This window comes from Phascolarctos cinereus, unplaced genomic scaffold (genome assembly GCF_003287225.1).
Source record: "Phascolarctos cinereus isolate Bilbo 61053 unplaced genomic scaffold, phaCin_HiC Scaffold_726;HRSCAF=1367, whole genome shotgun sequence".
NCBI lineage: Eukaryota > Metazoa > Chordata > Mammalia > Diprotodontia > Phascolarctidae > Phascolarctos > Phascolarctos cinereus.
The window spans coordinates 343,248,250-343,273,606 of NW_027556098.1; the positions used below are offsets into that span (position 1 = coordinate 343,248,250).

Below are 25,357 nucleotides of genomic sequence, written 5' to 3' on the forward strand. Positions count from 1 at the left end.
TTTATGATCTGTGTGACTATGTTCAAATCATTTAACCTCTTTGTGCTCATCTGTAAAATGGGGTTGTTAGACTCATTAGCCTATAAGGTCCCCACACCAGCTCTGACTCTATAATCCTAGGACTTTAGGTAAGGCCAAACAGCTAGTTAGTGTCAGGGGCTGCATTTTGAACCATGGTATTCCTGATTCTAAGACCGGCACTTTGTCTCTTAAAAAACAGAGCCATGGAGCCACCTAATTGGAGACTTAGAAGGGGCCTCAATGTCCCTCTAATCGAATCTGTAAATGACAGGAATATTCACTATAACATACCTGGCCAGTGGTCAGCCAATCTCAGCTCAAGGACTTCCAAAGAAGGAGAAACTGCTCTTCTCAAGGTCAGCCATTCTGTTCTTCATTTGTGCAGTATGTGTTGGTTTGGTTTTTTTTGACTTGTAATCTCATTGGTGTAGGGAACTTCCAGGTGAGGAAAGTCCCTTTACTAATGCAGATAGATAACTTCTCTGAAACTTAGTTTCTTAGAGAGTTCCCTAGAGCACTGAGAGGTCAAGTGACTTGCACTCATTCTACTTTTGGACAACTCTAATTGTTCAGAAGTTTCTCCTTACCTCAAGCTAAAGGCCAAAATGGCCTCTTTCATCTTCCACCTTTGTTCCTGGTTTTGCCTTCTAGGGCCCCAAAGAATAAGTCTAATTCAATACCCAGATGAGAGTCTTGTATATCCCTGAAGGCAGTTATCATGTCTCCCCTTCTCTTTCCTAGACAAAACACGTCTAGTTCCTTTCAGCCAGTCCTCATAAGGCATGACCTTCTGTCTGCCCTGCTGTGGGTACTCTCCGGTTCACCAGTGCCCTTTAGCCAGATCTGATCACAGCACTCCACAGGAGATGTGGTGAGGGCAGAGTGTAGTTCCCTTTCTATTCCTACAAGTCATTCCCATTTTCATGCAACCCGCAGTCACATCAGCTTTCTTGACTGCTGAACCATTATGCTACTTCATATTGAGTTTGCAGTCCATTAAATCCCCAGATCTTTTACAGATCAGCTATCATCTCACGATTCCTCCCCCATCTTATAATTGGCAAAATTGATTTTTTTATACCCAAGTTTAAGACTTGACATTTATTATTTCATCTTATTGGATTCATCCCAGGGCCCTGGCTTGTCAATCCTTTTGGATCTTGACCGCCATTGATGATGTTGACTATCCTCAATTCTGTGTCATCCGCAAATTTGATGAATTTATCCAAGACATTGATAGAAATGGTTAAGTAGAACAAAGCTAAGTATGGATCTCTAGGGGAGATGTCTCTGATGCCACATTTTTTCTTCAACATGATTATGAGACTAAATTTGACTTTTTATGTTTATTATTCAAATGCAATTCATTCCATTAAGCATTTATTAAATACCTACTATGCTCTGCATAGGGGCAGCTAGGTGGCCCAATGGACAGAGTGTCCAGCCTAAAGTTAGGAAGACTCATTTTCCTGAGTTCAAATCTGGTTTTAGACACTTAATAACTGTGTGACCCTGGGCAAGTCATTTAACCCTGTTTACCTTAGTTTCTCATCTGTAAAATGAGCTGGAGAAGGAAATGGCAAACCACTCCAGTATCTTTGCCAAAAAAATTCCAAATGGGGTCATAAAGAGTCAGACACAGCTAAAATGACTGAACAACAACAGATGTTCTGGGCACAGTGCTAGGCAGCATATAGTAAGCACTTAATAAATGCATGTCAATTTGAAAAACAGCATCTGTCCTCAAAGAACTTCCATTCAACTGAGGGGAAACAATATGTGTACCAGTAAGTATGTAGGAAATTATAAGAAAGGTGAAAACCGATACATGTGGGAAAACTAGGTGTTTATGTAATAGCACATACGCCTGGCCAAATGAAATTTGGCTTTGGTTCCCGGTTTACAGAAAAGATTGTCAGTAGCGAAATCTCTTTAATCCATAACAATCACCAAAAGATTTTAAAATCTTTCCAGAAAGCTCAAGGAGTACAAAGTTCTATAAACACTGAAATTCCCCATCTAGGAAGAGATGCTGAATGTTAAGCAGACATCTTGATGTGTGTAAGCAGCTTTTGTTTGCTCCCTTCCCCCACCCCCTCCTTGTTTCTTGGTGTTAAAATTTTGAAATCTTTGTGTCAACAGCTCTATACCTGGAAGGTAAGTGGCAAAAAAAAAAAAAAGAATGAGCATGAAGGAAACAGCCCTTTGTGTGACCTTTCCCCTGAGTCTGTTTTTCCTTTTTGGCTTATTTGTCAAATTTGTCAAATTTCTAGTGTGTGTAGAACTCTACTTAAGAAAACATCAAAATCAGGGAGATAGTTATGAAGTATTTATGTATTACAAAAAATGCTTTGAAAAAGCCTGCTACTGTGTGAACCTGGGCAAGTCACTTAACCCTGACTGCCTCCAAAAAAAGAAAAAGAAAAAAAGAAAAAGCCTGATAGCTAGCCTTGGGGCCAAGGACACCAGGGTTCAAGCCCTACCTTGGGAATATGTGAACCCGGGCAAGCCAGTAGCTTTTCAGTGTTCTAGTCATATCTTCAAGATTCTTATTTGCAGAGAAGGTACCAACTTGTATTGATAGGACTTTCCTAGTCAGGGGGTTCCTTATACTGAGGAAATCATAGGGCTAGTTGCTGCCCCCCCCCATTCTAGTACAACCTGCAGGACCATTCCCCACTTCTAGCTGTTTTTGCCTTTTATCCCCAATAATCAGCATGATACCTGGCATGTAGGAGGTGCTTAACAAATGCTTGTTGGCTTAGCATGGCTTGGTGGAGTGCAGACAGTTATGGCGGATTTAGGTATTAAATCAACACACATCACTCCACTCCCTCTTCTGCTAGCTGAGCATGGTCACTCACACCACATGGATGAGTAAGAAGCCACCAACTATAATCTTTTTTGAAAGATGGAGGACCACCAGGTTTGATCATTTGCCTTGTCACTGATTCCTAAGATCTGTTGGCTATTACTTTCTGATCTGCTACACACCCTCTGGTCTACTGGTCCTTACTCAACTGCTTTCAGTTCATAGACAAGGCTATTCCCTCCAGACTTCCAGTTATTACTATTCGATCTTTTCACACACTCTAAGAATTCCTTAGCCCTGCCAACCATCACAGGACCACCTCTGAACTCTCCTATCTATATGGTCTACCTCCAATTAAAATGTGAGCTCATTGAGCTCACTGTCTTGGTCTTCTATTTGTATTCTCAGCACTTAGCAGTGTGAGGCACATAGTAAACATTTAAATTTTTCCATTCATTCATTCATTCTTCCAAAGAACTCAAAGTACTTTTTAGTTCTTTCCGTCATATCCTTTCGGGAAGATAATTGCATCAGGTTAAATTCTGTTTATAGCTCCATCCTCTTATTTAATTACCTCCCTGGTCTTCCTTAATAACAATAGCTGATATTTATATAGCACTTTGTAGGTTTGCAAAGTGTTTTTCACACTTTATGGGAGGCAGGGAAATAAAGAGTTAAGAGTACTAGGTTTGGATCAGGATTCAAACCCAGGCTCTGAAAATTAGAATCATAGGATCATAGACAAAGAATTAGAAGGGACCTCAGAGACATCTAATCCACATTTTATGAATGAGGAGATTGAGGTGCACGTTGATTAAGTGGTTTGTCCAAGGTTACACCAGAAGTTAGCCTCAGAGGCAGGATGCTACCTGTGTGACCTTCAGAAAGTCAGTGACTTACCTGGACCGCAGTTTCTTGTGTACTAAATGACCTCTGAGGTCCCATTCAACTCTAAAAAAAATTTATGATCCTTTCATCTTGTTTGAGCATCCTCAAGAACAGTGAGAAATAATTGCTATTATTACTCTTATTTTACAGATGTGAAAAATGAGTTTAAATGACTTATCCAAAGTCACACAAATTAGTTACATTTCAATGGTGAGATTTGAACCGAGGTCTTCTGATTCCAAGTCCAGCACTCTAACCACGCTACCTCACTGACATCATAGAGTCATGAAATTAGGATACTCAAATTTGATCAATCTTATATCATTAATACAAATTACATTTATTAAATAAAATTATGAAATGCTTCATGAAGATTAATAATGAAATTTTTAAAAGAGCATGGGCCATCTTGAATGTGGAGTTGGGCAGATAACTTCTAGGTCCAAAAAAACAACACTGTACTGATTAGGATTACTGGTCTCCAGAAAAGTTATCTTAATGGACTTCATAAGTAATATGATATAGTCTATATTATATGTTCCATAGTTTATATTATAAGTAATATTACGTAGCAGTATAGTCAGTCAATACATTTATTAAGCAACTACTATATGCCAATCACTGTGCTAAACTTTTAGGATAGAAAGGCAAAAGACAGCCTGTCCTCAAACAGCTCCCAGTCTAAGGGGGGAGACAGCATAATATCCTATAGCAGGCATTTGATGAAAATTTGTAGACTTGAAAAGCATATTTACCAAAAGTTAAGGAGTCAAAGGATAGGAACATTTCCAAAGAAGCTATAAACAATATGAAAAATGCTCCAAATTACTAATAAGAGAAATGCAAATTAAGGCAACTCTGAGTTTCACCTCACACCCAGAGAATTGGCAAAGAGAACAAAAGACAGAAATAGTCAATGCTGAAGGGGCCGTGGGAAGACGGACACATTATTGCACTGTTGGCACAGCTGTGAATTGGCTTAACCATTCTGGGAAACTATTAAAATCATGTAAACAAAGTCAGTAAATTGTTTAAACCTTTTGATAGAGTGATCCCATTATTGGGTAGATGCCCCACAGTCAAAGATGGAAAGAAAGGTCCCATATATGCCAAATTGTCACCAGCATCACTTTTGCTGTACCTAGGAATGGGGAACAGAAAAGGGTGCCCGCCATTTATGCAACATCTGGATAAAGTGTGATTCGTGAAGTAATGTTTATTATTGAGCTGTAAGTAAGAGATAGGGATAGTCACTGGATAGGAACTGGACTTGTAATTTCATTGGTATAAGGGATTTCTGGGTGAGGAATGTGAGTCAGCTCCTACTTAGCAACTTATGGTCTTACAGAATTGCCTAGAGCCCTGAGAAGCTAAATGATTTCTCCAGCATATCACAGCCAGTGTCTATCAGTGGCAGAACTTGAATCTACGTCTTACTGGCTTTGAGGCTGGCTCTATCTAGTATGCCACATTAAAAACAAACAAAACTCCATGATTCTCCAAATCCCCCAAATGGGGAATGTTTGCATATTGGCATCTGGCATAGGTTCAACTGATGTGACCTGCCCATGTGGAAGATTCTAGGGAACTTGCTTCTGGGAGAACCATGATGACATTTAGGGAGGTGCCTTGGAGACACTGTGGACTTCTTATTCCCCTCTTCCCACTCTACAATCTAGTCACACTTGCTGCCTTGCTATTCCTCTCATAAAATACTCTATTACCTAACTCTGTGCATCATTAAAAAAAAATTTATTTTATTAACTTAAGACATAAAACAAGCATTTCCATAATAGTAGATTAGAAAAAAAAAGATGTTTGTACATGAAACTGCAAATCTGTTATGTACAATTTGCTATTCCTTTTACATATATAATAAAGTTATGTAATTTTCTTTTTCTTCCCCCACCAATGGCTACTATTAGACATATGTGTGTGTGTGTGTGTGATCTCTGTGTGTGTATACATACATACATACATACATATTATATAAATATATGTGTGTGTATGTAAAACCATTCTATACATACTTCTATTTATCAGTTCTCTCTCTAGATACATATAGCATCTTCCTTCAAATGTCCTTTGCAATTACTTTGAGTAATGCAACCATTTTCAGTGATAGTATGGGCTGTTCCCTGTGCCTGGAATTTTCTCCCTCCCCATTTCTGTCTCCTGGCTTTCTTCAAGGCCCTTCAAGTTTCCCTAGGACCATGATGGAGGACGTTGCAGATCTGGCTTTGAGAAAGAGGGCCAGAGACTACATTTGTATGAACTGATGTGAAGTGAATAAAGCGGAATCAAAAAATATGCATAATGAATATCATAATGTAAAGAAAACAATAAATGGTAAGGGAACTCAGATTAATTGCAATGACTAATATTGGTCATTAAAAACAGATCATGAAATACAGTTCCATCCTTCTGGTAGAAATATGGGGGACACTAAAGGTGCAGAATGTTGCATTCAATCACAGGCAAAATGATTTGTTTTAACTATTTTTCTTTGTTATGTAAGAGGATTTAGTAGGAAGGATATATTTTGTGAAATGATTGCAACAGAAAAAGCAAATGGCACCCATAAAACATTTATTTAAAAAAGAGTAACTGATCTCTTTGGAGAAATCAAAATTGGTTTTTAAGTATGATAAAAAGAGAATAATATTTATTTATAAATAATTTTCATTTATTGCTGGCAATTAGTTGTTTCATTTTTCAGTCATGTCTGACTCTTTGTGACCCTATTTAGGATTTATGTGGCAAAGATATTGGAATGGTTTGCCATTTCCTTCTCCAGTTCATTTTACAGATAAGGAAACTGAGGCAAATAGGGTTAAGTGATTTGTCCAGGGTCATCACACAGCTAGAATCTGAGGCTGGATCTGAACTCAGGAAGACTCATCTTCCTGACTTTAGGCCTGGTGCTCCTTGCACCACCTACCTGCCCTAGGCATTCAATACTATTTTAGTTTTAAAATCTGAGAAATAAATATTTTAATGGAAATCTATTTTGTGTAGTATCCTCACAGACAATGATTTTGATGTAATACTGAAGTGGTCAAAAACATAAGTAAAGGCCTTGCAGTTCCCTCAACTATGTAAAAATATACATCAGATATATCCACTGTTGGCTAACTTTTAGAATTTACCCACTAGATTTCAAGATTCCTAGCGGTAGGAAGTTATATCTCAAATGTATCTGTATGATACAAAGCAGCTAGGATATTATCCTGCATAGTAGACATTCAATCGATGTTTGTGATTGACAATATAAAAAAATCAAAAAGATTTGGATTTTGATGTCTCTTTTAACTTTATCAGTTTTGTGAACTTGGTCAAATGATTTGGCCTCTCTAGTCAGTCAGTGAACTCGCATTTATTAAGTGATTACCATATGCCAGGCCTTCAGCTCTCAGCTATCTTATATATAGCATAAATAAAAAAGGGCAGATAGGTGGCACAGCGGATAGAGCACTGGGCCAGGAGTCAGCAAGACTCATTTTCCTGAGTTCAAATTCAGCCTTAGACACTTACTAGCTGTGACTCTGGGCAAGTCACTTAACCCTGTTTGCCTTTGTAAAATGAGCTAGAGAAAGAAATGATAAACCATTCCAGTATCTTTGCCAAGAAAACCCCATGCGGGGTCACGAAGAGCTGGACATGACTGAAATGACTGACCAACAACACATAAAGCCAGTACAAATATATCCAAAGTAATCAAATACAACATAGTTTGGAAGGGAGAGGACTAGTAGTTGGGGGTGGGGCAGGAAGGGGGATAACCAGAAGGTTGACGCAGAAGATGCAGCCTGAGCTACATCTCAAAAGAAGAGAGAGACTTGATGAGGGAGTGCTTTCTAGGCATTGGAGATAGCCACAAGAAAGACACAGAGATGGGAGATGTGGTACCATATATAAGAAACAGAGAGAAGTCTATTCTGGCTGGATCACGGAGCACAAGAAGAGAACTAATATCCAGAGAAGCTGGAAATGTAGATCGTGGTCAGGCTGTATAGGGCTTTAAAAGCTATACAGAAGTGTTTCTGTTTTATCATAGAGGCAAGTGGAAGCCACTGGAGTGAGTTGCTTGGGTAGATCCAACGTTAAGGAAAATAACTTTGGCAGAAGCATACAGCATGTACTGCAGTGCAGTGGTGAGGGACACAAGGCAGGGAAACCAATCTGGAATGATATGGGAGAGAAGATACAATGGTCTGAATTAAGTTGGTAGCCGGGTGGGTAGAAAAAGGGGTCAGATGCAAGAGACACTGTGAAGAAAGGCATGACAAGTTCTGGCCATTTGAATCATATATGTGGGGTGAGATAGAAGGTGAGGAGTTCAGGATCATACCAGTTACTAACATGGGAGACTGGCAGGATGGTGATGTCTTCATGAAAAATAGGGAAATTTGGAAGAGGGGAGGATTTTGGCAGGCGGGAAGATTATTTTAGTATTTGGAGTAAGAGATGTCTCTGAAACATCCAGGATGAAATAGATGAAAGGAAATTGGTTATAGGGACAGAAGCTCATGGGGAAAGCTAGGACAAAATATTTTTGTATACACACACACACACACACACACACAATTTGTTGTTGTTCAGTTGTTTCTAACTTTTTGTGCCACCTACTGGAGCGGTTTGCCATTTTCTTCTCCAGCTCATTTTACAGATGAGAAAACTGAGGTAATTGGGGTTAAGTGACTTGCCCAGGGTCACCTAGCCAGTAAGTGTCTGAGGCCAGGAAGATTAGTCTTACTGATGTCAGGCATGGTACTCTATCCGCTACACCACATAGCTGCTCCACATACATACATACATACATACATACATACATACATACATACAAACACATATAGCTATCTTTATTAAGAGAGTGTGTAGAGAGAGAAGAAAAGAGGGCCTAGAGAGTAACCTTGGGGAAGATCCACAGTTCGGGAACATTACGGATAGCAAATGAGGTGGATGGAGTGATCATACATGTAGGAAGAGTACAAGAGCCTATTATCATAAAGATTCAGGGACAAGAGAGGATCCCATAGGAGATCATGGTCAACACTCAAATCCCCACAGGCACAGTCCTAGGACCCAAGTCCTAGAACCCTGGAACCCTACAGCCCATGGGTGTAAGTGTGATTCAAGGTTGTATCCTAGAGGGGGAAGCAGAGCTACATGAGAAACTGAAGGCTTTGGAAAGTTGGTTGGTCCCATGAATGTACTCACTGCTAACCTTCTGTTTTAAAATCAAACTTTTGTTTTACAGTATGTTTCATTTTCTAATTTTTGTTTATAACACAAACTCAAATTGATGAGATGATGTCACTCCCTCCCAGATGACAGTTATTTTTAAAGCACTGTCAGCAACAAGGGCTACGTGTAAAAATCTGAAAACCCTAAACACATGGATAAACCAGAGACCAAGATGTATATTAGGACCTATCATGGGACTAATCTCAGAGGGAGAAGGGATCAGAGTTTATATGGTTCAACCGCTTTGTGTCATAAGTGAGGAAGGCGAAGGCCCAGAAAGGTGGAGGATCTTGCGTAGGGGTCATGGAGCAGGTGAGTGACAGAGTGGAACCTCCAACAAGGTCTCTTGCCTCCCAATATAGTGCTCTTTTCACTATACTCTTACTTGCCTTTTTATGTCTGTCAGAATTCAGTGTTTCCCCAAGTAAGCAATAGCGCCCCTCGAGGGCGCTAGAACAATCTGTGGGGTGGCGTTAGCCTTGGGTGCAATGGGGAGGCATTGAATAAAAATAAGGAGGTGGTGGAAGCATAAAGAAGAGAAGAAAAACCGTTCATATATGTTTCATCTGTTGTATAATAGATAATAGAATTAAAGTCATAAGGATTACATTATTTTCCAAATAAACACACAAAATACAAGTTATAACTGATCAGTGGTCAAGTCTGCCGACGGGTCTTAAAAAGCAAGTGTTGGCAGGTGAGCATGTCACACATTGTTGGGAAGTCCAGCATGCATCAGCAGGTATATGTGCCTGTAATGGATTGTTTACAATACAACACTGTGGTTACATGATGCAATATTGTGTCATCAAAATTTCGATGCAGGAAAAAAACCACAAATTTACAATAAACTGTTAAATTTAAGATGTGTCATTTTTAATTTTTTAAAAATAATTTATTTTTAGTTTTCAATATTCACTTCCATAAGATTTTGAGTTTTAAATTTTCTCCCACTCCCTTTCCTCCCCCCTCCCTAAGGTGGTGTGCAATCTGATAGAGGCTCTACTTACATATTCATATCAAGTATATTTTCCCATTAGTCACAATGTAAAGAAGAATTAGAACTGATGGGAGGAACCATGAGAATGAAGCATAAGTTTGGGAACCTCTTCATCAGATAATGGTTAATGTGATATTAGAGAAGCTTCAAGTGTCATTGGCAGTACGATAGTCTGTAAGACAGTGTGAGTGGCCATCAGTTTAACAAGTGGAAGGCCAGCAACTGCAGAGGGGGGTTTGGAGTGAAGGACTGGAGTGCAGTGGAGTGGTGACCCTGCAGGTGCTGGGGTGGGGGTGGAAGCAATATCTAAAGAGGAAGAGTTAAGGAGAGAGGGAGGATTGGCAGGAAGGTTGGGGGGAAGGATTTCCTGAAACACCTGCTCCTGTTGGGTCTTCTGGTTGAGATTTGAGCTGGTGAGTGGGGAAGGGGGAGGGCACCCCATCGAGCTTGCTCCTTCTGGGCTCTCAGGATGAGATCAGATCTAAGAAGGAACTTAGCATTTCTAGGGATTATTAAGTCTTGGATGAAAAACTGAAGACAGGTGTTGTTTTCATCACCACCGCCAACTGAAATGCAGGCTTTAGGAGAGAAATATGGATTTGGCAAGTAAATAGCTGGATAATAAAATAAATTTGAAGAATGGGAATTGTATTTCTGGACCTGGGCTTTATATATAGGAATATATGTGTAACACTGGTTGTCGTGAGTGTTGGGCAATGGACACTCACTACTATTCTCTCTTCCCTATCCTCCTTGTTGCCGAAGATTTGATTAACGACACCTTGTTGTAACAACTGCCTTTTTTTTTTTCCAATATAAGGGTGGTGTGATGGCCTCTCAGTTCCACTTGGTCTCCTCTCATGCCTTATGGAGCTTTTATTAAAAGTTAGGAGTAATAGTCACAATAGCTCAGAGCCGCCAGTTAGGAAAGTTACCAACATTTAGAAGTTTGGCTCTTTGCCTCAGTTTTAATTTATTTCTAGCTAACCTCTGGCCTCTTTATGATGTTATGAAATTTAGATTACTGGAAATTTTGAGGTAAAAAAATGAGCAGAGTATGTTAGAGTATCTATTAATGTGCAGGCACAGGGAGGGAAAGTTGTTGGAAAAAGAACAAACCTTTTCTTCAGCTTTCCTTCAGTTCTCAAAGACACGCGTATAATCCAGGGCTTCGGTCAGTCTTCTGCTCCAAGATGACTATGCTGGGGCAGGTCCTTGTGTATCTCTCTCTGCTGTGTCACAGATCTCTACTGTGTGCCTTTTGCTTCTTTCCCCTGTGCCCAATGCTTTCAGGATTGACTCATTAAGTCTTGAGTGAGGGTAAGGAAATCTACCCCCTTACTTGGTCCCACCGACCTACTAGTTTTTCTCTTCCGCCTCCTCCCTTTTGGAAGTTAATTTAGGAAAGCTGTCAGCAACCAGCACCTCCACTGCCTCTCCTCGAACTCTTTTCTAAACCCTTTCTGGTTGGGTTTCTGATCCCATCATCCAATTAAACTGCTCTCTCCAAGACTGGCTATGATCTTCTAATTGTCAAATCTATTGGCCTTTTCTTAATCCTCATCTTCTTGTCCTTTTTGTAGCCTGTGACATGGTCAGTCACCTACTCCTGGATCCTGTCTCCCCTGGTTTTTTATGATATTGCTCTCTCTTGGTTCCACTCCTGATTCCGTGCCTCCTCTTTCTTCCTATCCTTTTCTGTATTGTCCACCAGGTCATGGCCACCACCTATGGTTGCTCCTTCAGTGTTTCTCCAGGCGCTGTCCTGGTTCTCTCCCTATACAATTTCACTTGATGATCTTATCAGCTGTCACAGATTCAATGATCATCTCTGTGCACATGATTCTCAGATCTATGTATCCAGCCCTAGCCTCTTTGACATCACCAACTGCCAATCAAGTATCTCAAACTTAATGTTCCATAAACATCTCAAACTCAGCATGTTTCAAACAATATCTTCCCCTCAAATTTTCCTTTCTTCCCAGTACTGCTGAGGGTACTATCCTCCCAATCACTCAAGCTTATAACCTGAGTGTCATCCTACGCTCCTCTGTCACCCTCACTCCATATAGCCAACCTGCTGTCAAGTGCTATAATTTCATCCTTCACAGCATCTCGTATACATTCCCTTCTCCTTATTCACACAGCCACCTCCCAGGTGCAGTTCTCATCACCTCATGCCTGGACTACTCTGATAGCCTTCTGGTCAGTTTCCTTGTCTCAAATCTCTATACTTCAGTCTGCGTGATCTTCTTAAAGAGTAGCTCTTACCATGTCACTTCTCCGATCCATTAACTCTAGGGGCTCCCTATCACCAGGATCTAATGCAGAATCCTTGTTTGGCTTTTAATGTCCTTCACAGCCCAGAGCTGGGCTTCTTAATTGTTTCCCATGGAGACCTCTTTTTGCTTTTTGGCAGCGTTCCTTGGTGTCGTGTGGTGTGACGGCATGCACGGTGCAAAGTGTGCCTGCTTTGTGTTGAGAGCCAAGGCTGCAGTGAAGTTTCACGACACAACAGAAACAAATGCTGCCAGGAACACCTCGGACTCATTATGTGTTTTGATTTTGAATTAATTTTTGGTTGCTGCACATTCAGAAATCTTTCACTATTGCCAAAATTTTTGTGACCCCGCATGGGGTCATGACTCAGTTTAAGAAGCACTGGAGGCCTTTCCTACCTTTCTAGTCTTCTTACATGATATTTTCTTCCGTACACTCTACGGTCCAGTGATGCACATTTTGCTGTTTTTCTCACAGAACACTCCATCTTCTGACAGTGCCTTTTCACTCTCCATGCCCAACACCTTGAATGCTTTCCTTCCTCATCTCCCTTTTCTGGCATGCCTGGCTTCCTTCAGTATTCAGTTCAAACCTCACTTTCTGCAAGACCTGCTCACGCCTCCCAACTTCTATCTAGAGCCTTCCTTCTGAGAGTAACTTCCCATTTACACTGTATCTATCTTGTATGTATATAGTCGTTAGCTGTGGTCTCTCTCATTAGAATGTGAGTTCCTTGAAGGCAGGAGATTTTTTTCTTTATTGGAGGCAATTGGAGTTAAGTGACTTGCCCAGGGTCACACAGCAGGGGCTGTTTTTACTTTTCTTTTTCATCACAAGTGCTTAACACAGGGCCTGGAGCATAGAATAGTTAGCAGGTAAGAAATGCTTATTGACTGACACACTTTCTTTGAATCCTCAGTTTGGATTGCTTATAACTAAAGTATACTTTCTAGTCTTTCTCTTTCATTCTTTTTTTTCATTAAGAAACCTTCTTGCTCATTTTTAAAAAATTTAGTTAGCTTGATTTTTCTTTTTATCAGCTGAATAGGATTTATTGATTCTGTTCATCTTTTATATGTGGTAGGTTTGTTGTTCATTTCTATAGTTTTCCTCCCAATTTTATCCATTTCTCTCTTTTGTAATAATTCTCCTTCTGCACTTGTTTTAGGATGGTTGACTTACTGATTTTCTACCTTTTAAAAAATCCTATTGAGTTAATTGAGTCTCTACTCTATTTTATTAGTTTCTTTTTTTTTTTTAATCATCCTAAGGTATTTTTCTTCACATTGCTATTATTTCTCAGTGACCAATTTCAATTCTCTTGCAAAAAAGAAACATAATGAAGCAAACTAAACAAAATTCATTGGTCCTCTTGGACAAGTCATGCCTTATTTTCCCTTATTGTCTTTCACCTCTTTGCAAGTAAAGGGAAAGTATATTTCTTCATCACACCTCTCAGTCAAGACTGATCACTTCATTGATTAGAATTCTGATTTCAATGTTATTTTCCTTTACAATATTGGGATTTTATTGTCGCTGTTGTTAAGTCATTAAAGTCGTGACCCCATTTTGGGATTTTCTTGGCAAAGATACTGGAATGGTTTGCCATTTCCTTCTCCAGTTCATTTTGCAGATGAGGAACTGAGGCAAACCAGGGGTAACTTGTGTAGGGTTGTAAGTGTCTAAGGCCAGATTTGAACTCAGGTCCTCCTGATTCCAGGACTAGGGCTCTATCCACTGCACCACCTATATTGCACAGATTGTCCTCTTGCTTCTGCCTACCTACCTTGCTTTCTATCAGTTCATATAAGTCTTTTTAAAGTTTCCCTATATTCTTCATATTTCTCACTTCTTATACTGTAACAATATTCCATTGCATTCATATATCTCAGTAAGTTCAGCCATTTCCAAAAATTATAGACACCATACAGATTCCAGTGTTTTCCTACCTCAAAAGTGCTGCTATAAGTATTTTTGCATGTATGGGGTCTTTATCTGTCTTTCATTTCCCTGGAGTATATTTCCAGTATTGTGACTAGTCAAAAGGTATGAACCATTTAATGATTGCTCTATTAAAATTCCAATTTTTTTTCTTATCCAGACCATTTAGACCAATTCACATCTCCAAAGGTGTGCTATTCTCAGTTTCTCCAACCTTTACAATTTTATCTTCACATGTAAAGTGCTTTGCCAGCCTTCAAGTGCTCCAGAAACTTTAAGTATTATTTTTCTCTTTGCCAATCTCATGTGTATAAAGTAACAGATTGCTATAGTATTTATTTTTATTTCTCTTATTCATGATTTGGGGCACTCTTTCATATAGTTGTTGATAACCTACACTTCTTTTTTGGAAAACTGCCTGTTCATATTTGACCAGTTACTTACTAGGGAGTAGCTCTGCTTGGATACTTATGCCACTGCCCCAAATATCCTGGATGTCAGACTTTTATCAGAGATATTTGATGCAAAAAAAAAAAATTCCAAACTGATGGCATTCACTTACCCTAGCTACAATCATTTTGTTCATGCCAAAGTTCTAATTTTATATAGTTAAAATTTTTTATTTTTTGTGGTCACTGTTTTGTAAGTATATTCTCCCTAGCTATAGTTGTGAAAATAGATACTTCTTTCCATCCTGCTATTATTTTATGTGACATTTTATGCTGAAACCTTATATAGATTTGGAGCTCATTGTAGTATGTTATATACTACTGATTTAAATATAATTTTTGCTAATCTTGAATTTTTTTCCCCAGAAATTCATATCAGTAGTTTGCCTCAGTAGTTTGAAATCCTAAATTTATTAAATACTATGCAGCTAGGCTTTGCTGGATCCACTGATCAATGTTTCTAATTTTAATTCAGCACCAGTGTTTCGATAATTACCACTTGAAAATAATAGTGTGAAATCTGGTAATACTTCTCTCATTTATTCCTAATTTTTTCCCCCATTATTTCCCTTGAGATTTTTGACCTTCTGTTCTCTAGAAGAATTTTATGCTTTCAGAAATACAAATTTTCTTTGGCGACTACTTTAGCTGTAGCTTATAAATTTCAGAATGTTATCTCATTGCTATAATTTTATTTAACATATCTATTTTATACTTCTGTGATTTGTTCGCTGGCCCATTTATTTCACATGCTGGTACTTATTTTCCATTTGAATCTGTATTTTTGCTCATCTATCCTTCATTGATTATGGTTGGTAAATGATGTGTTTATTTCTGCCTTTTGACATTGATGATTTCTTTAAGCCTTCACATATTATCAATTTGTCAAGCTATGTGTTTCTGAGAAATGTTTACTTTTTTTTAATATTCCCATTCAGAATCTTTTAAATGTAATTTAAACAATTTGTTCAGATCTGTTTTCTTGTTTTACTTTTCTGTTACTTTTATTTAGCTTTGAAAAGATAATAGATTTAGAGCTAGAAGAACCTTATTAATTTAGAAGCCAACTAGTTCAACCTTCTTATTTAACAGATGGGGGAAACTGAGGCAGAGAGAAGTTAAAAGACATATATCCATGATCACAGAGGTAATGTCAGAGGTGGGATTTGAGCCCAGGTCTTCCTGATTCCAAATCTAATACTCTACCCACTATGAGACACAAGTCTCTTAAGATTATTATTATTATTATTGACAGTGTCTTTTTATAGTTTAGCTAATTTCTCCTTTCAGAATTTAGTCGCTATGCCATTAGGGAGACAGATAGACAGTTTTACCGTCTAAAGCCCTTTCAGGAATAACACAGTTTCCCTGCTGTTTGTCTCTCTCAACATTATTGACTTTTATTGTTGCTTTATCTGAAATCATGATAACTACTCTGACATTTTTAGTCACCGGAAATATGATACAGTTTGATCCAGCCTTATTCCTTAAATGTGCTTCTATATGTCTTAAGTATGTTGTTTGCAAAAAAACCCTGCATTTTACTTTTTTGTTCACTTCTACATTCTCTTTTGCATTGAGGGATTTACTCAGTTCACATTTACATTGTAATTTTAAAGTCTGTGTTCCTCCATTATATATTTTTTTCTCCTTTTAAATTATAATTTTAATTCTGGTTTGTTTTGTTTAAAATAATGCGATTCCAGTCTATTCCCAATGACTCCATCCTGTTCCATTTACCAAATCGAATAGAAAATTCCTTCCTTTAATTTTGTTATTCTCATGCTTCAAAAAAAAAGTTTCCCTTTCCCACCTCAGATAAAGCTGAAAAATACAATCAAACCTGTTCCTTCTTGCCCAACCCATTCTCCTAATTTGAATGACACTAATTTTTTAGTGCTCCTTTCCGATAAATGTTGTTTTAGTTCTATCCACTCATTTCCTTTGTAGGAAATGGAGTCTGGGACCTGGTTTTAAAAAAAAATACAGGGTTCCCCAAAAGTCTTAGTGCAGTTTTAAGCTTAAATAGCTGTGTTTTGATAACTGCATTATAATATAATTGGTTTCTTTTGTAATCCTTTATTTTATTTTAATATATTTAACAATATTATTCTGAGAAGGGGTGCACTGACCTCACCAGATTGCCAAAGGGATCCTTTGACAAGGAAAAAAAAGTCTAAACTCCCTTGCTCTAGAATCTATTCTATTCAAGGACTTCCTTTATTCTGTGAACTTCATACCAGGTAGGGCTTCTAGGGGATGGATGGAAGCTTTGCTTCCACGCCACCTGTCTGTGCAATTAAAGATTTCTGCTTTGCCTTCTTTCTCTCCTACCCACCCCATTTTAGAGAGGCAAGCTGTCTAGTGGCTAAAGGGCTAGAAGTTAGCTATAATTATTGTTACTACTTTACGTGACCCCTTGGGCAGGCAATGTAATCTCAGTGGGCCTCAGTTTCCAAATCTATAAACTTAAAGCATTATGTAAATGTAAGTTAAAAATCTTATGAAAACCCTCATTGTCAGGAATATTAATTCATGAGAGGCAGAAGGATGCAGTGGGCAGCACTCTAATGTGGTTGGCATGGACTGTATTATTCTTTCCCTCATCAGCTTCATGTTGGCAGAACATCCTTCCTCTCTACCTATGTCTCATTTTCTGCCCTTGTCTGAAGTATGTTCTCCTGTCTCAACCACTCTCCTTCTCACAGGGGAAGGGTAGGCCATAAAAGCACAACTTCTCGTGTATTTTCTTAAAGTGTCCAAATTTAATACAAATGTGGGGACCTCCATTGTGCCTCTCATCCCAGTGGACTGCTCCATACTACTATCAGTGTTCCCTCCTCTCAGCTTTGTTGTTGTTCAGTTGTTTCAATTGTGTCTAACTCTTCATGACGCTACTTGGGGCTTTCTTGGCAAATATATTGGAGTGGTTTACCATTCCTTCTCCAGCTCATTTTACAGATAAGGAAACTGAGGCAAACAAGGTTAAGTGACTTGCCCAGGGTCACAAGTGTCTGAGGCCAGATTTAAACTCAGCAGGATGAGTCTTCCTGACTTCAGGCCTGGTATTCTATCCATTGTACCACCTAGCTCCTCTCAGCCATTGGCACCCAAATTCTTTTTCTCTTTCTGTTAACTGCCTTCCAAAAGAAGGAGGAGAATAAGCATTTATGTTGTGCCTGTTAGGTGCTAGGATCTGTGCTAACCGCTTTACAAACATCTCATTCTATCTTTACAACAACCTTGGGAGGTAGGTGCTATTATGATTACCACTTTACATTTGAGAAAACTGAGGAAAATAGGTTTAAGTTATTTACTTACTCAAGGTCACACACAACTAGTAATTATCTGAGGTCAGATTTAAATTTAGAACTTCCTGACTGCAGGCCCAGCACTCTACCCAGTTACCCCAAAGAACCATCACTACTACTTCCTCAAAACCTAAGGCAGCGTAAAAAAATTTAAAACTTCACATCAACCTTTCATCTTGAGGCCTGGCTAGGCTGGAGTGCTTTTCCAAGTTACTCCCTATCTCTCTTCTCTCTCCCTCTTCAGATATTTTTCTCTGTGTTATTCCACTACCAAAAACATTATTTTACTAATGAGGGGATTTTTTAAAACTTTCTTTAGATCCATGGTTCTTTTGCTCACAGGTAGTTTTTTCCTTGTTGTTCTCTCAATATTTTTTTTAGAAAATATAATTTTTAATTAGAAAAAACCCTATTTTAGCCTCATCTAACCTCCGATGGGTGAAAAGATGCATTTTCTTGCTCAGCCTTTTCTCACTTAGTCATGTACTGATTTATTTGATGAGTTCAAATATCCCATCCCCTGCTCACCTCATGTTTCTTTTGAAGGAACGGCTTGATTTCTTCCCTTTGGGTAAAAATACGCGTTTTTTCATTAGTGATTAGGCTCTGTTTTATAGGGTGTTATTTTAGGGGTATGAAAAAAATTTTTTTAATAGTATGTTGTGAATTTTCTGCTGATTTCTTACTAACTAGTAGTTGTCCTCTATTGTGTGTCTTCAGGCAGCCAGGTGATACAACGGATACAGCACTGTGCCCAGAGTCAGGAAGACAAGTTCAAATCTGGCCTCAGATAGTTTACTAGATGTATGAGTTAGAACAAGTCACTTAATCTTTTTTTTTTGCCTTAATTTCCTCATCTGTAAAATGAGATTACAATAGCACCCATCTCACACAGTCGTTATGAAGAAAAGTACTTTACATAGTATCTGCACATAGTGGGCACCATATAAATACTAGTTACTGTTATTGACTGATTTTCTTGGTATGTGAATGGCTTTCTTTGCTGCCTAGAATATTTAACCAAGCTGACATTTCTTGTTGAATTTAACTTGGGGCTTCCTTTAATTGGTGTTCTGAGGATTATTATTAATATTACTGCATTGCTGGTTGAATAGTATATTGGTGTATTCTTTGGAGGCGATCTAGAAATCTGAAAATATAATAATTAAAACCTTAATCATGATTCCTATGGTGTTCTTCCTAGGACTATGATAAGGCAGAAAAAACTCATCTTTTAAAAAATATTCATAAGGTATTTTATTTCAAATAATGAAAAACTGGAAGCATTCAAAAATAAAGGAGGAATGGATGAAAAAACTGGTTTATCAATGTATTAGAATATTATTATATTCTTAAAATGACAAATATTAAGATTACAAGGTATTGAAAGATTTTTACACAGCAATATAAAGTGAAGAAAACATACTTAGAAGAATGATATACACATTCTGTGACTATATAAAAATAACACTAGCAACTGAAGTTTATTTGTATATAGAGCAAGAAAAAGCTCAGAAGGGACAGAGAACAAATAAGCTGGTAGTGTTATTACTTTCCTCAGTTTATATACTGCTTTTTATCAAAACATAAACTATTTATATTTCATAATTAGGGGAAAATTTTTCTTTGTTAAATTCAATTCAGTAAGGACTTATAAATATCTATCAAGTGCAAGGCACTGTATCAGACATGAAAGATACAAAATCAGAAATGGAAAAACAGTCCTTGCCCTTAAGGAGCTTACATTCCACAGCAGAATACAAATAAGTAAACAGATAAAAACAAGATCATTTGAGGAGGGATAGGTTTGTTGAGGTTACTATTAAGTTTATAATTGAAAACTATTAAAAACCACAACAATAAAACCTCACTGAGGTTAATGTCTCCACTCTATTGGGTCTTAGAGGTTCAATGGCATTGAAATGTAGGGGTTCAAGGAGGGCTGTGAAACAAGGTCTAAAAACTCACCTCATCTCAGCTAAGAATTTGGAACAATAGAGAGGTGAGTACATGGGACATCTTCCCCTAAATACACACAAGGACGGATCCAATATTAACAACCAAAGTGAAGTCAGGATATTTACTTTGAATGTTGTAATGGCATTAGCTGAAGTGTCATAGAGAACCACTCTTCTAGATTTTAAGAAATATTCAAATCAACAAAGTTCAGAGGGCAGAAAAGAATGACGTTAGACTGAAAACAAAGAAATCTTTAATATCATACTAATGAAAAATGTGGCCAAATTGTTCAAACAGCCTAGTCAGGATAGAAGAGTCTCTACTTGCTGAGGAGATCGGTGCAGAATAGTCTCTGGATCTTTGTATTCATTGGCTGGATTCATCACAGCTGTATACAGTTCACTATAGGCTCTACAAACTAATTCTGTGGACTGTTTTATGATCTGCTCTCTATAAATAAACAACATATGAATAAACATTAAAAGTTCTAGGTAAGAACCATAAGCTTGAATCAAGTGCATATAATTCATTTTAATAAAATATTTAAAGTATCATGGGTAATAGTGAATTTATAAAATTACCCACATATACATATATGCTAACACGAAACATACTTTATATTTTTTTCTATGACACACATAAAAGCACTTGTAAATTAACATATACTTAAATATATACAGCTACAAAAATATTAGATAATTATCAAAACATATATTATACAAAATAGCACAGTGGGTTGGAGTGGGATGAAAAGATCTGAAGCTGAATCCCAATTCTGCTACTTACGACCCATGTAACTTTGGGTAAATCAAGTTATCTATTTAGGCTTCAGTTTTCTCATCTGTAAAATAAGGGAGTTTGGACTACAATTCACACGATTCTAATTTTGTGGCCTTATGATCACAACATAGTGTAAGCATACAGAAACAGTGATATAGCTACCTTCATAACAGTAACACAAATTAATTTTAAGATACAAAAGTTCCCCAAATGCCAGTGTTTTCATGAGCTAGACCCATCTGCATAAGTCTGTCCACATTCAACAATGAACTGAATAGTCACAACCACTGCTCCTTGCTTCTTCAGCTCCTCTCTGTAACAACTGGCTAAAACAAACAGCACCCTATCGGTAACAAATAACTCACCTGCAAATATATACTTCTTTTTCATTTTTTATTAAATAGTTTATTTGTTTTTAGCTTTCAACATAAGATTTTGAGTTTTAAATTTTCTTTCTCTCCTCCTCCTCCCCACTCCCCAAGACAGCGTAAAATCTGATATAGGCCCTACTTATACATTCACATTAAGCATATTTTCACATTAGTCATGATGTATAGAAGAACTAGAACTAATGGAAGGAAACACAGGAAAGAAGAAATAAAACAAAACAACAAAAGAGGGCAGCTCAGTGGGGCGGTGGATAGAGCACCGGCCCTGAAGTCAGGAGGACCTGAGTTCAAACCCAGCCTCAGACCAAACACTTGACACTTACTAGCTGTGTGACTTAAGTCACTTACCTCAACTGCCTAAAAACAAAAAAACAAAAAACAACAGAAGAAAAGGAGAGCAAATAGTATGCTTCCATCTGTATTCAGACTCCATGGTTCTTTTTCTGGATGTGGACAGCATTTTCCATCATGAGACTTTTGGAGCTGTCTTAGATACTTCTACTGCTGAGAAAAGCCAAGTCTATCAAAGTCAGTCATCTCACAATGTGGCTGTTAGTATTTATATACAATGTGCTCCTGGTTCTGCTCACTTCACTCAGCATCAGACCATATAAGTCTTTCCAGGTTTTTCTGAAGTCCGCCTGCTCATCATTCTTATAGCACAATAGTATTCCATTACATTCATATCCTATAACTTGCTCAGCCATTTCCCAATTGATGGGCATCTCCTCAGTTTCCAATTCTTTGCCACCACAAAAAGAACTGCTAGAAATATTTTTGTACATGCAGGTCCTTTTCCTGTTTTTATAATTTTTTGGGATACAGCCCTAGAAGTGGTATTGCTGGGTCAAAGGATATGCACAGTTTTATAGCCCTTTGGGCATAGTTCCAAATTGCTCTCCAGAATGCTGGATCAGTTCACAACTCCACCAACAATGCATCAGTGTTCTGATTTTCCCACATCTTCTCCAACATTTATCATTTTCCTGTTTGGTCATGTTAGCCAATCTGATAGGTGTGATGGGGTACCTCAGAGTCATTTTGATTTGCATTTCTCTAATAATCAAATATACATTTAAAAAAAAAACACTTGACAAAATAAGAATAGGAAGGTCTGACAGAATTTGCTGTCTTCCTTTTAGGTTGCCATAGTCCTGCAAATAGTTTAAAAATATACATTCAGGGGCAGCTAGGTGGTGCAGTAGATAAAGCACTAGCCCTGGAGTCAGGAGGACCTGAGTTCAAATCTGGCCTTAGACACTTACTAGCTGTGTGACCTTGGGCAAATTACTTACCCTCAAGTCGCGCGCACACACACACACACACACACACACACTCTCTCTCTCACACTCACACACTCAACTGGAAAAACCTGCATTTGTTCAAAATGTGTATCAACTCCCCCATCTTTATTAAAGGCCTTCCTTTCCTTTCCTTCCCCCGACTCCTATCATTCCCAGCTTGTCCCACTCAATGATGCCACAAAACCAAAAGTTTCTAATTTCCCTAAAACTCAACCTACAAGGAGTAGAGGCTGACTACGTCAGTACCTTTTTGTAGGCTTGTCCTGATTCCTTGTAGATAATAGGCACATAATTCATCATTCATTATCATGAGTGTATTGTTCTTTTCTTTTAAGTGTGGCTTTTATAGATATAGGCAAGTGCAAATGTGTCCGGACTAGACGACCAGAAACTTTGTTCACACGACTTGACAACCTTCACGTATAACAACAATCCTGTGCAAATCTTCACATACCAAGGAGATCTGATCTGTTATCAGTGGAATACCTACTTGGAGTTACTTTTCTGGGGGTGGTAACAGATTTGAACTCTTGCTTGAGACCCAATCACGTGCAAACCCAGTAATTTGAAGGCAAGAGTTAAATTAATGACATTGGGATAGAAACTGTGATCATCCAGTAAATAAAAGCCATCTAACAACCGGACTGAATTACTACTTTCTTCTAATAACAGGAGTTGCCAGTAATATTTTTAAGGAAGTAATGACTTTTCATGTCTATAAGCAATGAAATTAGAACTTTTAAAAAACTGAGCTTTTTAATCATAGGAAATCTCTAATTAAGAATGCTGTAAAGTTTTGTAAATGTATTATCTGGAACACACAGGATCACAGGATTTAGAGTTGGGTGGAATTTCAGTTATCATTTAGTTCAAAGTCCTCATGTGTCCAATGAAGAAACTGTGGCCCACAACAGCCAAATGATTTGACCACAATCATTTTTCTGTAATAGCACCTACTATGTGCCAGGCACTGTGAAAAGTGCTTTGCAAATATTATCTCATTTAATCCTGACAACCACCCTCACAGGTAGGTGCAATTATCCCCATTTTACAGATGACGAAACTGAGGCAAAGAGAAGGTAAATGGCTTATCTAGAGTCACACAGCTAGTTAAGTGCCTGAAGCCAAATCTGAATCAGGTTTTCCGGATTCTAGGACCAGTGCTCTACCTACTATGCCACCTTATCTGGTGGTTTACCAAACTAGCACACCAAAGGCTATTTAGCACATAATGTAGCTAAAATGCTATAGTAGGAAACAGTCCTATTTTAGTGTTAGCAGTTAAAATAAAAACATAAAGTTAAGATATGCATTACAGTTAACTCTGGGTTTCTCAAAGGCTATGCCAGCAGAGTACACACTCTGGTAAGTCCTGTACCAAATGGGAAAAGCTTCCAATATTGCTAAGTGAAGAGAGGCTCATTATTCCAAGAGGCTCACCAACAGAAATGAAATTTTTTTTGGGGGGGGGCTACAGCAATCCATTAAACTAATGAGGCAAGGAAAATTTTCTAAAATTAATTATCAGTGATATTATTTTAGGATATATGGATTCCACATTTATTTGTATAAGACTAAGCAGAAAGAATGTTTTCTATCCAAAATAGGCCTGTTGTCGTTATTCACCTAGCTCTTCTGACTTCTTCCATTCTACTAGATGCAATGTAGAGGTCATAAAAAGACCTAGATTCCAGTCCCATGTTTCTCATTCAGTAGCCTGTACAACACTGGACAAGTAACTAACATCTGTGAGCCTCAGTTTCCTCATCTGTAAAACTGTTATGAGGATCAAATGAGTTAATATGTATGTAGGAAAGTGCAAAGCCTACATAAATGTAATTTCTTCTTCTTTTTGATGCTTAACTTTTGTTTCTGGCTTCCTCTCTCCCCCTCAAAAGGAAGCAGAAGAAAGCCATGAAGGCTTACAGAATCATTACTTTACTAGGTCAAAAAACCCATTAAAATTAAATAGAAAAACTTCTTGGTAGTCCTTAAGGGAGAGTTGTCCCACTTCACTATGAAATTTTGTTTCTGGTCAGGTAAAGGGAGCTGGAGTAGTGACAGAAAAAAACAAAAGCTCAGCTTAAGACTAAAATTTTTGGTAGTCTGAAGGGGAAGCTACTATAAAAATTAAGTAATCTGGATAAGGTAACCAAAGACAAATTTGTGTGCATGTCCAGGAATAGTAAAAGAGAAAGAAAGAAATGGAATTCCCTGGAATTCCACACTATTTGGAAGAAGGAAAAGAATCCTACCTAACTGCTAAGAAGAAGGCAGGCTGGTACTCTGCTCTTGCATGCATAAGAATCACCCAAGTCCAGATCCTGGGCATTTCTTTCTGGATGCATCCTAGCCTAGGAAGTTGCTAGGGCTGCGTATACCAAATGTTGAGGCAGTACATTCTGGATAACTAGGGATGCACATCCTCCCACATTCTCAAACAAGTATGTGGAATCAACCACGTCACTGACGTATTTAGATGTTCACTACTGCTGCCTTCAAATTAATTATGTAGTAAAAGGTTTAAAAGCATCTAGTGACACTTGTTTGTATGTCAAGGGCTATGCATGAATATGTATGCAAATATAGGTTAAGCAGAACTAAATTAAAGAAATATAAGGAGAAGTCTTTATGGAAGACTGGATTTATTTAATAGATGAGAATAATTTACAACTGTTACAATATTAAAAAAATGACTGTTTATATAGGAAGCAGCTAAATGGACTAGTGGATACTGTTAGACTTGGAGTCAGGAAGACCCGAGTTCAAATTCTGCCTCATATCCTTTGTCAAAATATTTTGGAGATACCCAATTATGCATAGCCAAGGCCCAGCAAGCAGAATGTGCCTTGGGCTTGGCATAACAATAATCCTTTGTGCTCTGGAATGATCTCACTCTCTGGCAAAGTGCACTGCTTAGACCAGCACCAAGTGTTCTCTAACGGACTTGGCCTCCTCTATGTCCCAGTGCCATCC

General features: G+C 38.1%; 1 protein-coding gene and 1 long non-coding RNA gene across 2 annotated transcripts in view; one reads left to right on the forward strand and one right to left on the reverse strand.

The window, feature by feature from the left end:
* The window catches only part of LOC110196627 (uncharacterized), a 36,913-nt gene that overhangs the window by 6,429 nt on the left and 5,127 nt on the right, over positions 1–25,357 (forward strand). The window contains exon 2 of the long non-coding RNA XR_002321274.2: positions 221–377. This is a non-coding gene — a long non-coding RNA (uncharacterized LOC110196627). The remainder of the gene's footprint in view (positions 1–220; positions 378–25,357) is intronic.
* Positions 20,145–25,357, reverse strand: part of COG6 (component of oligomeric golgi complex 6) — a 144,265-nt gene continuing 139,052 nt past the window's right edge. The window contains exon 19 of the mRNA XM_020969969.2: positions 20,145–20,358. Coding sequence (XP_020825628.1) covers positions 20,211–20,358 — 148 coding nt within the window. The 3' untranslated portion in view covers positions 20,145–20,210. The remainder of the gene's footprint in view (positions 20,359–25,357) is intronic.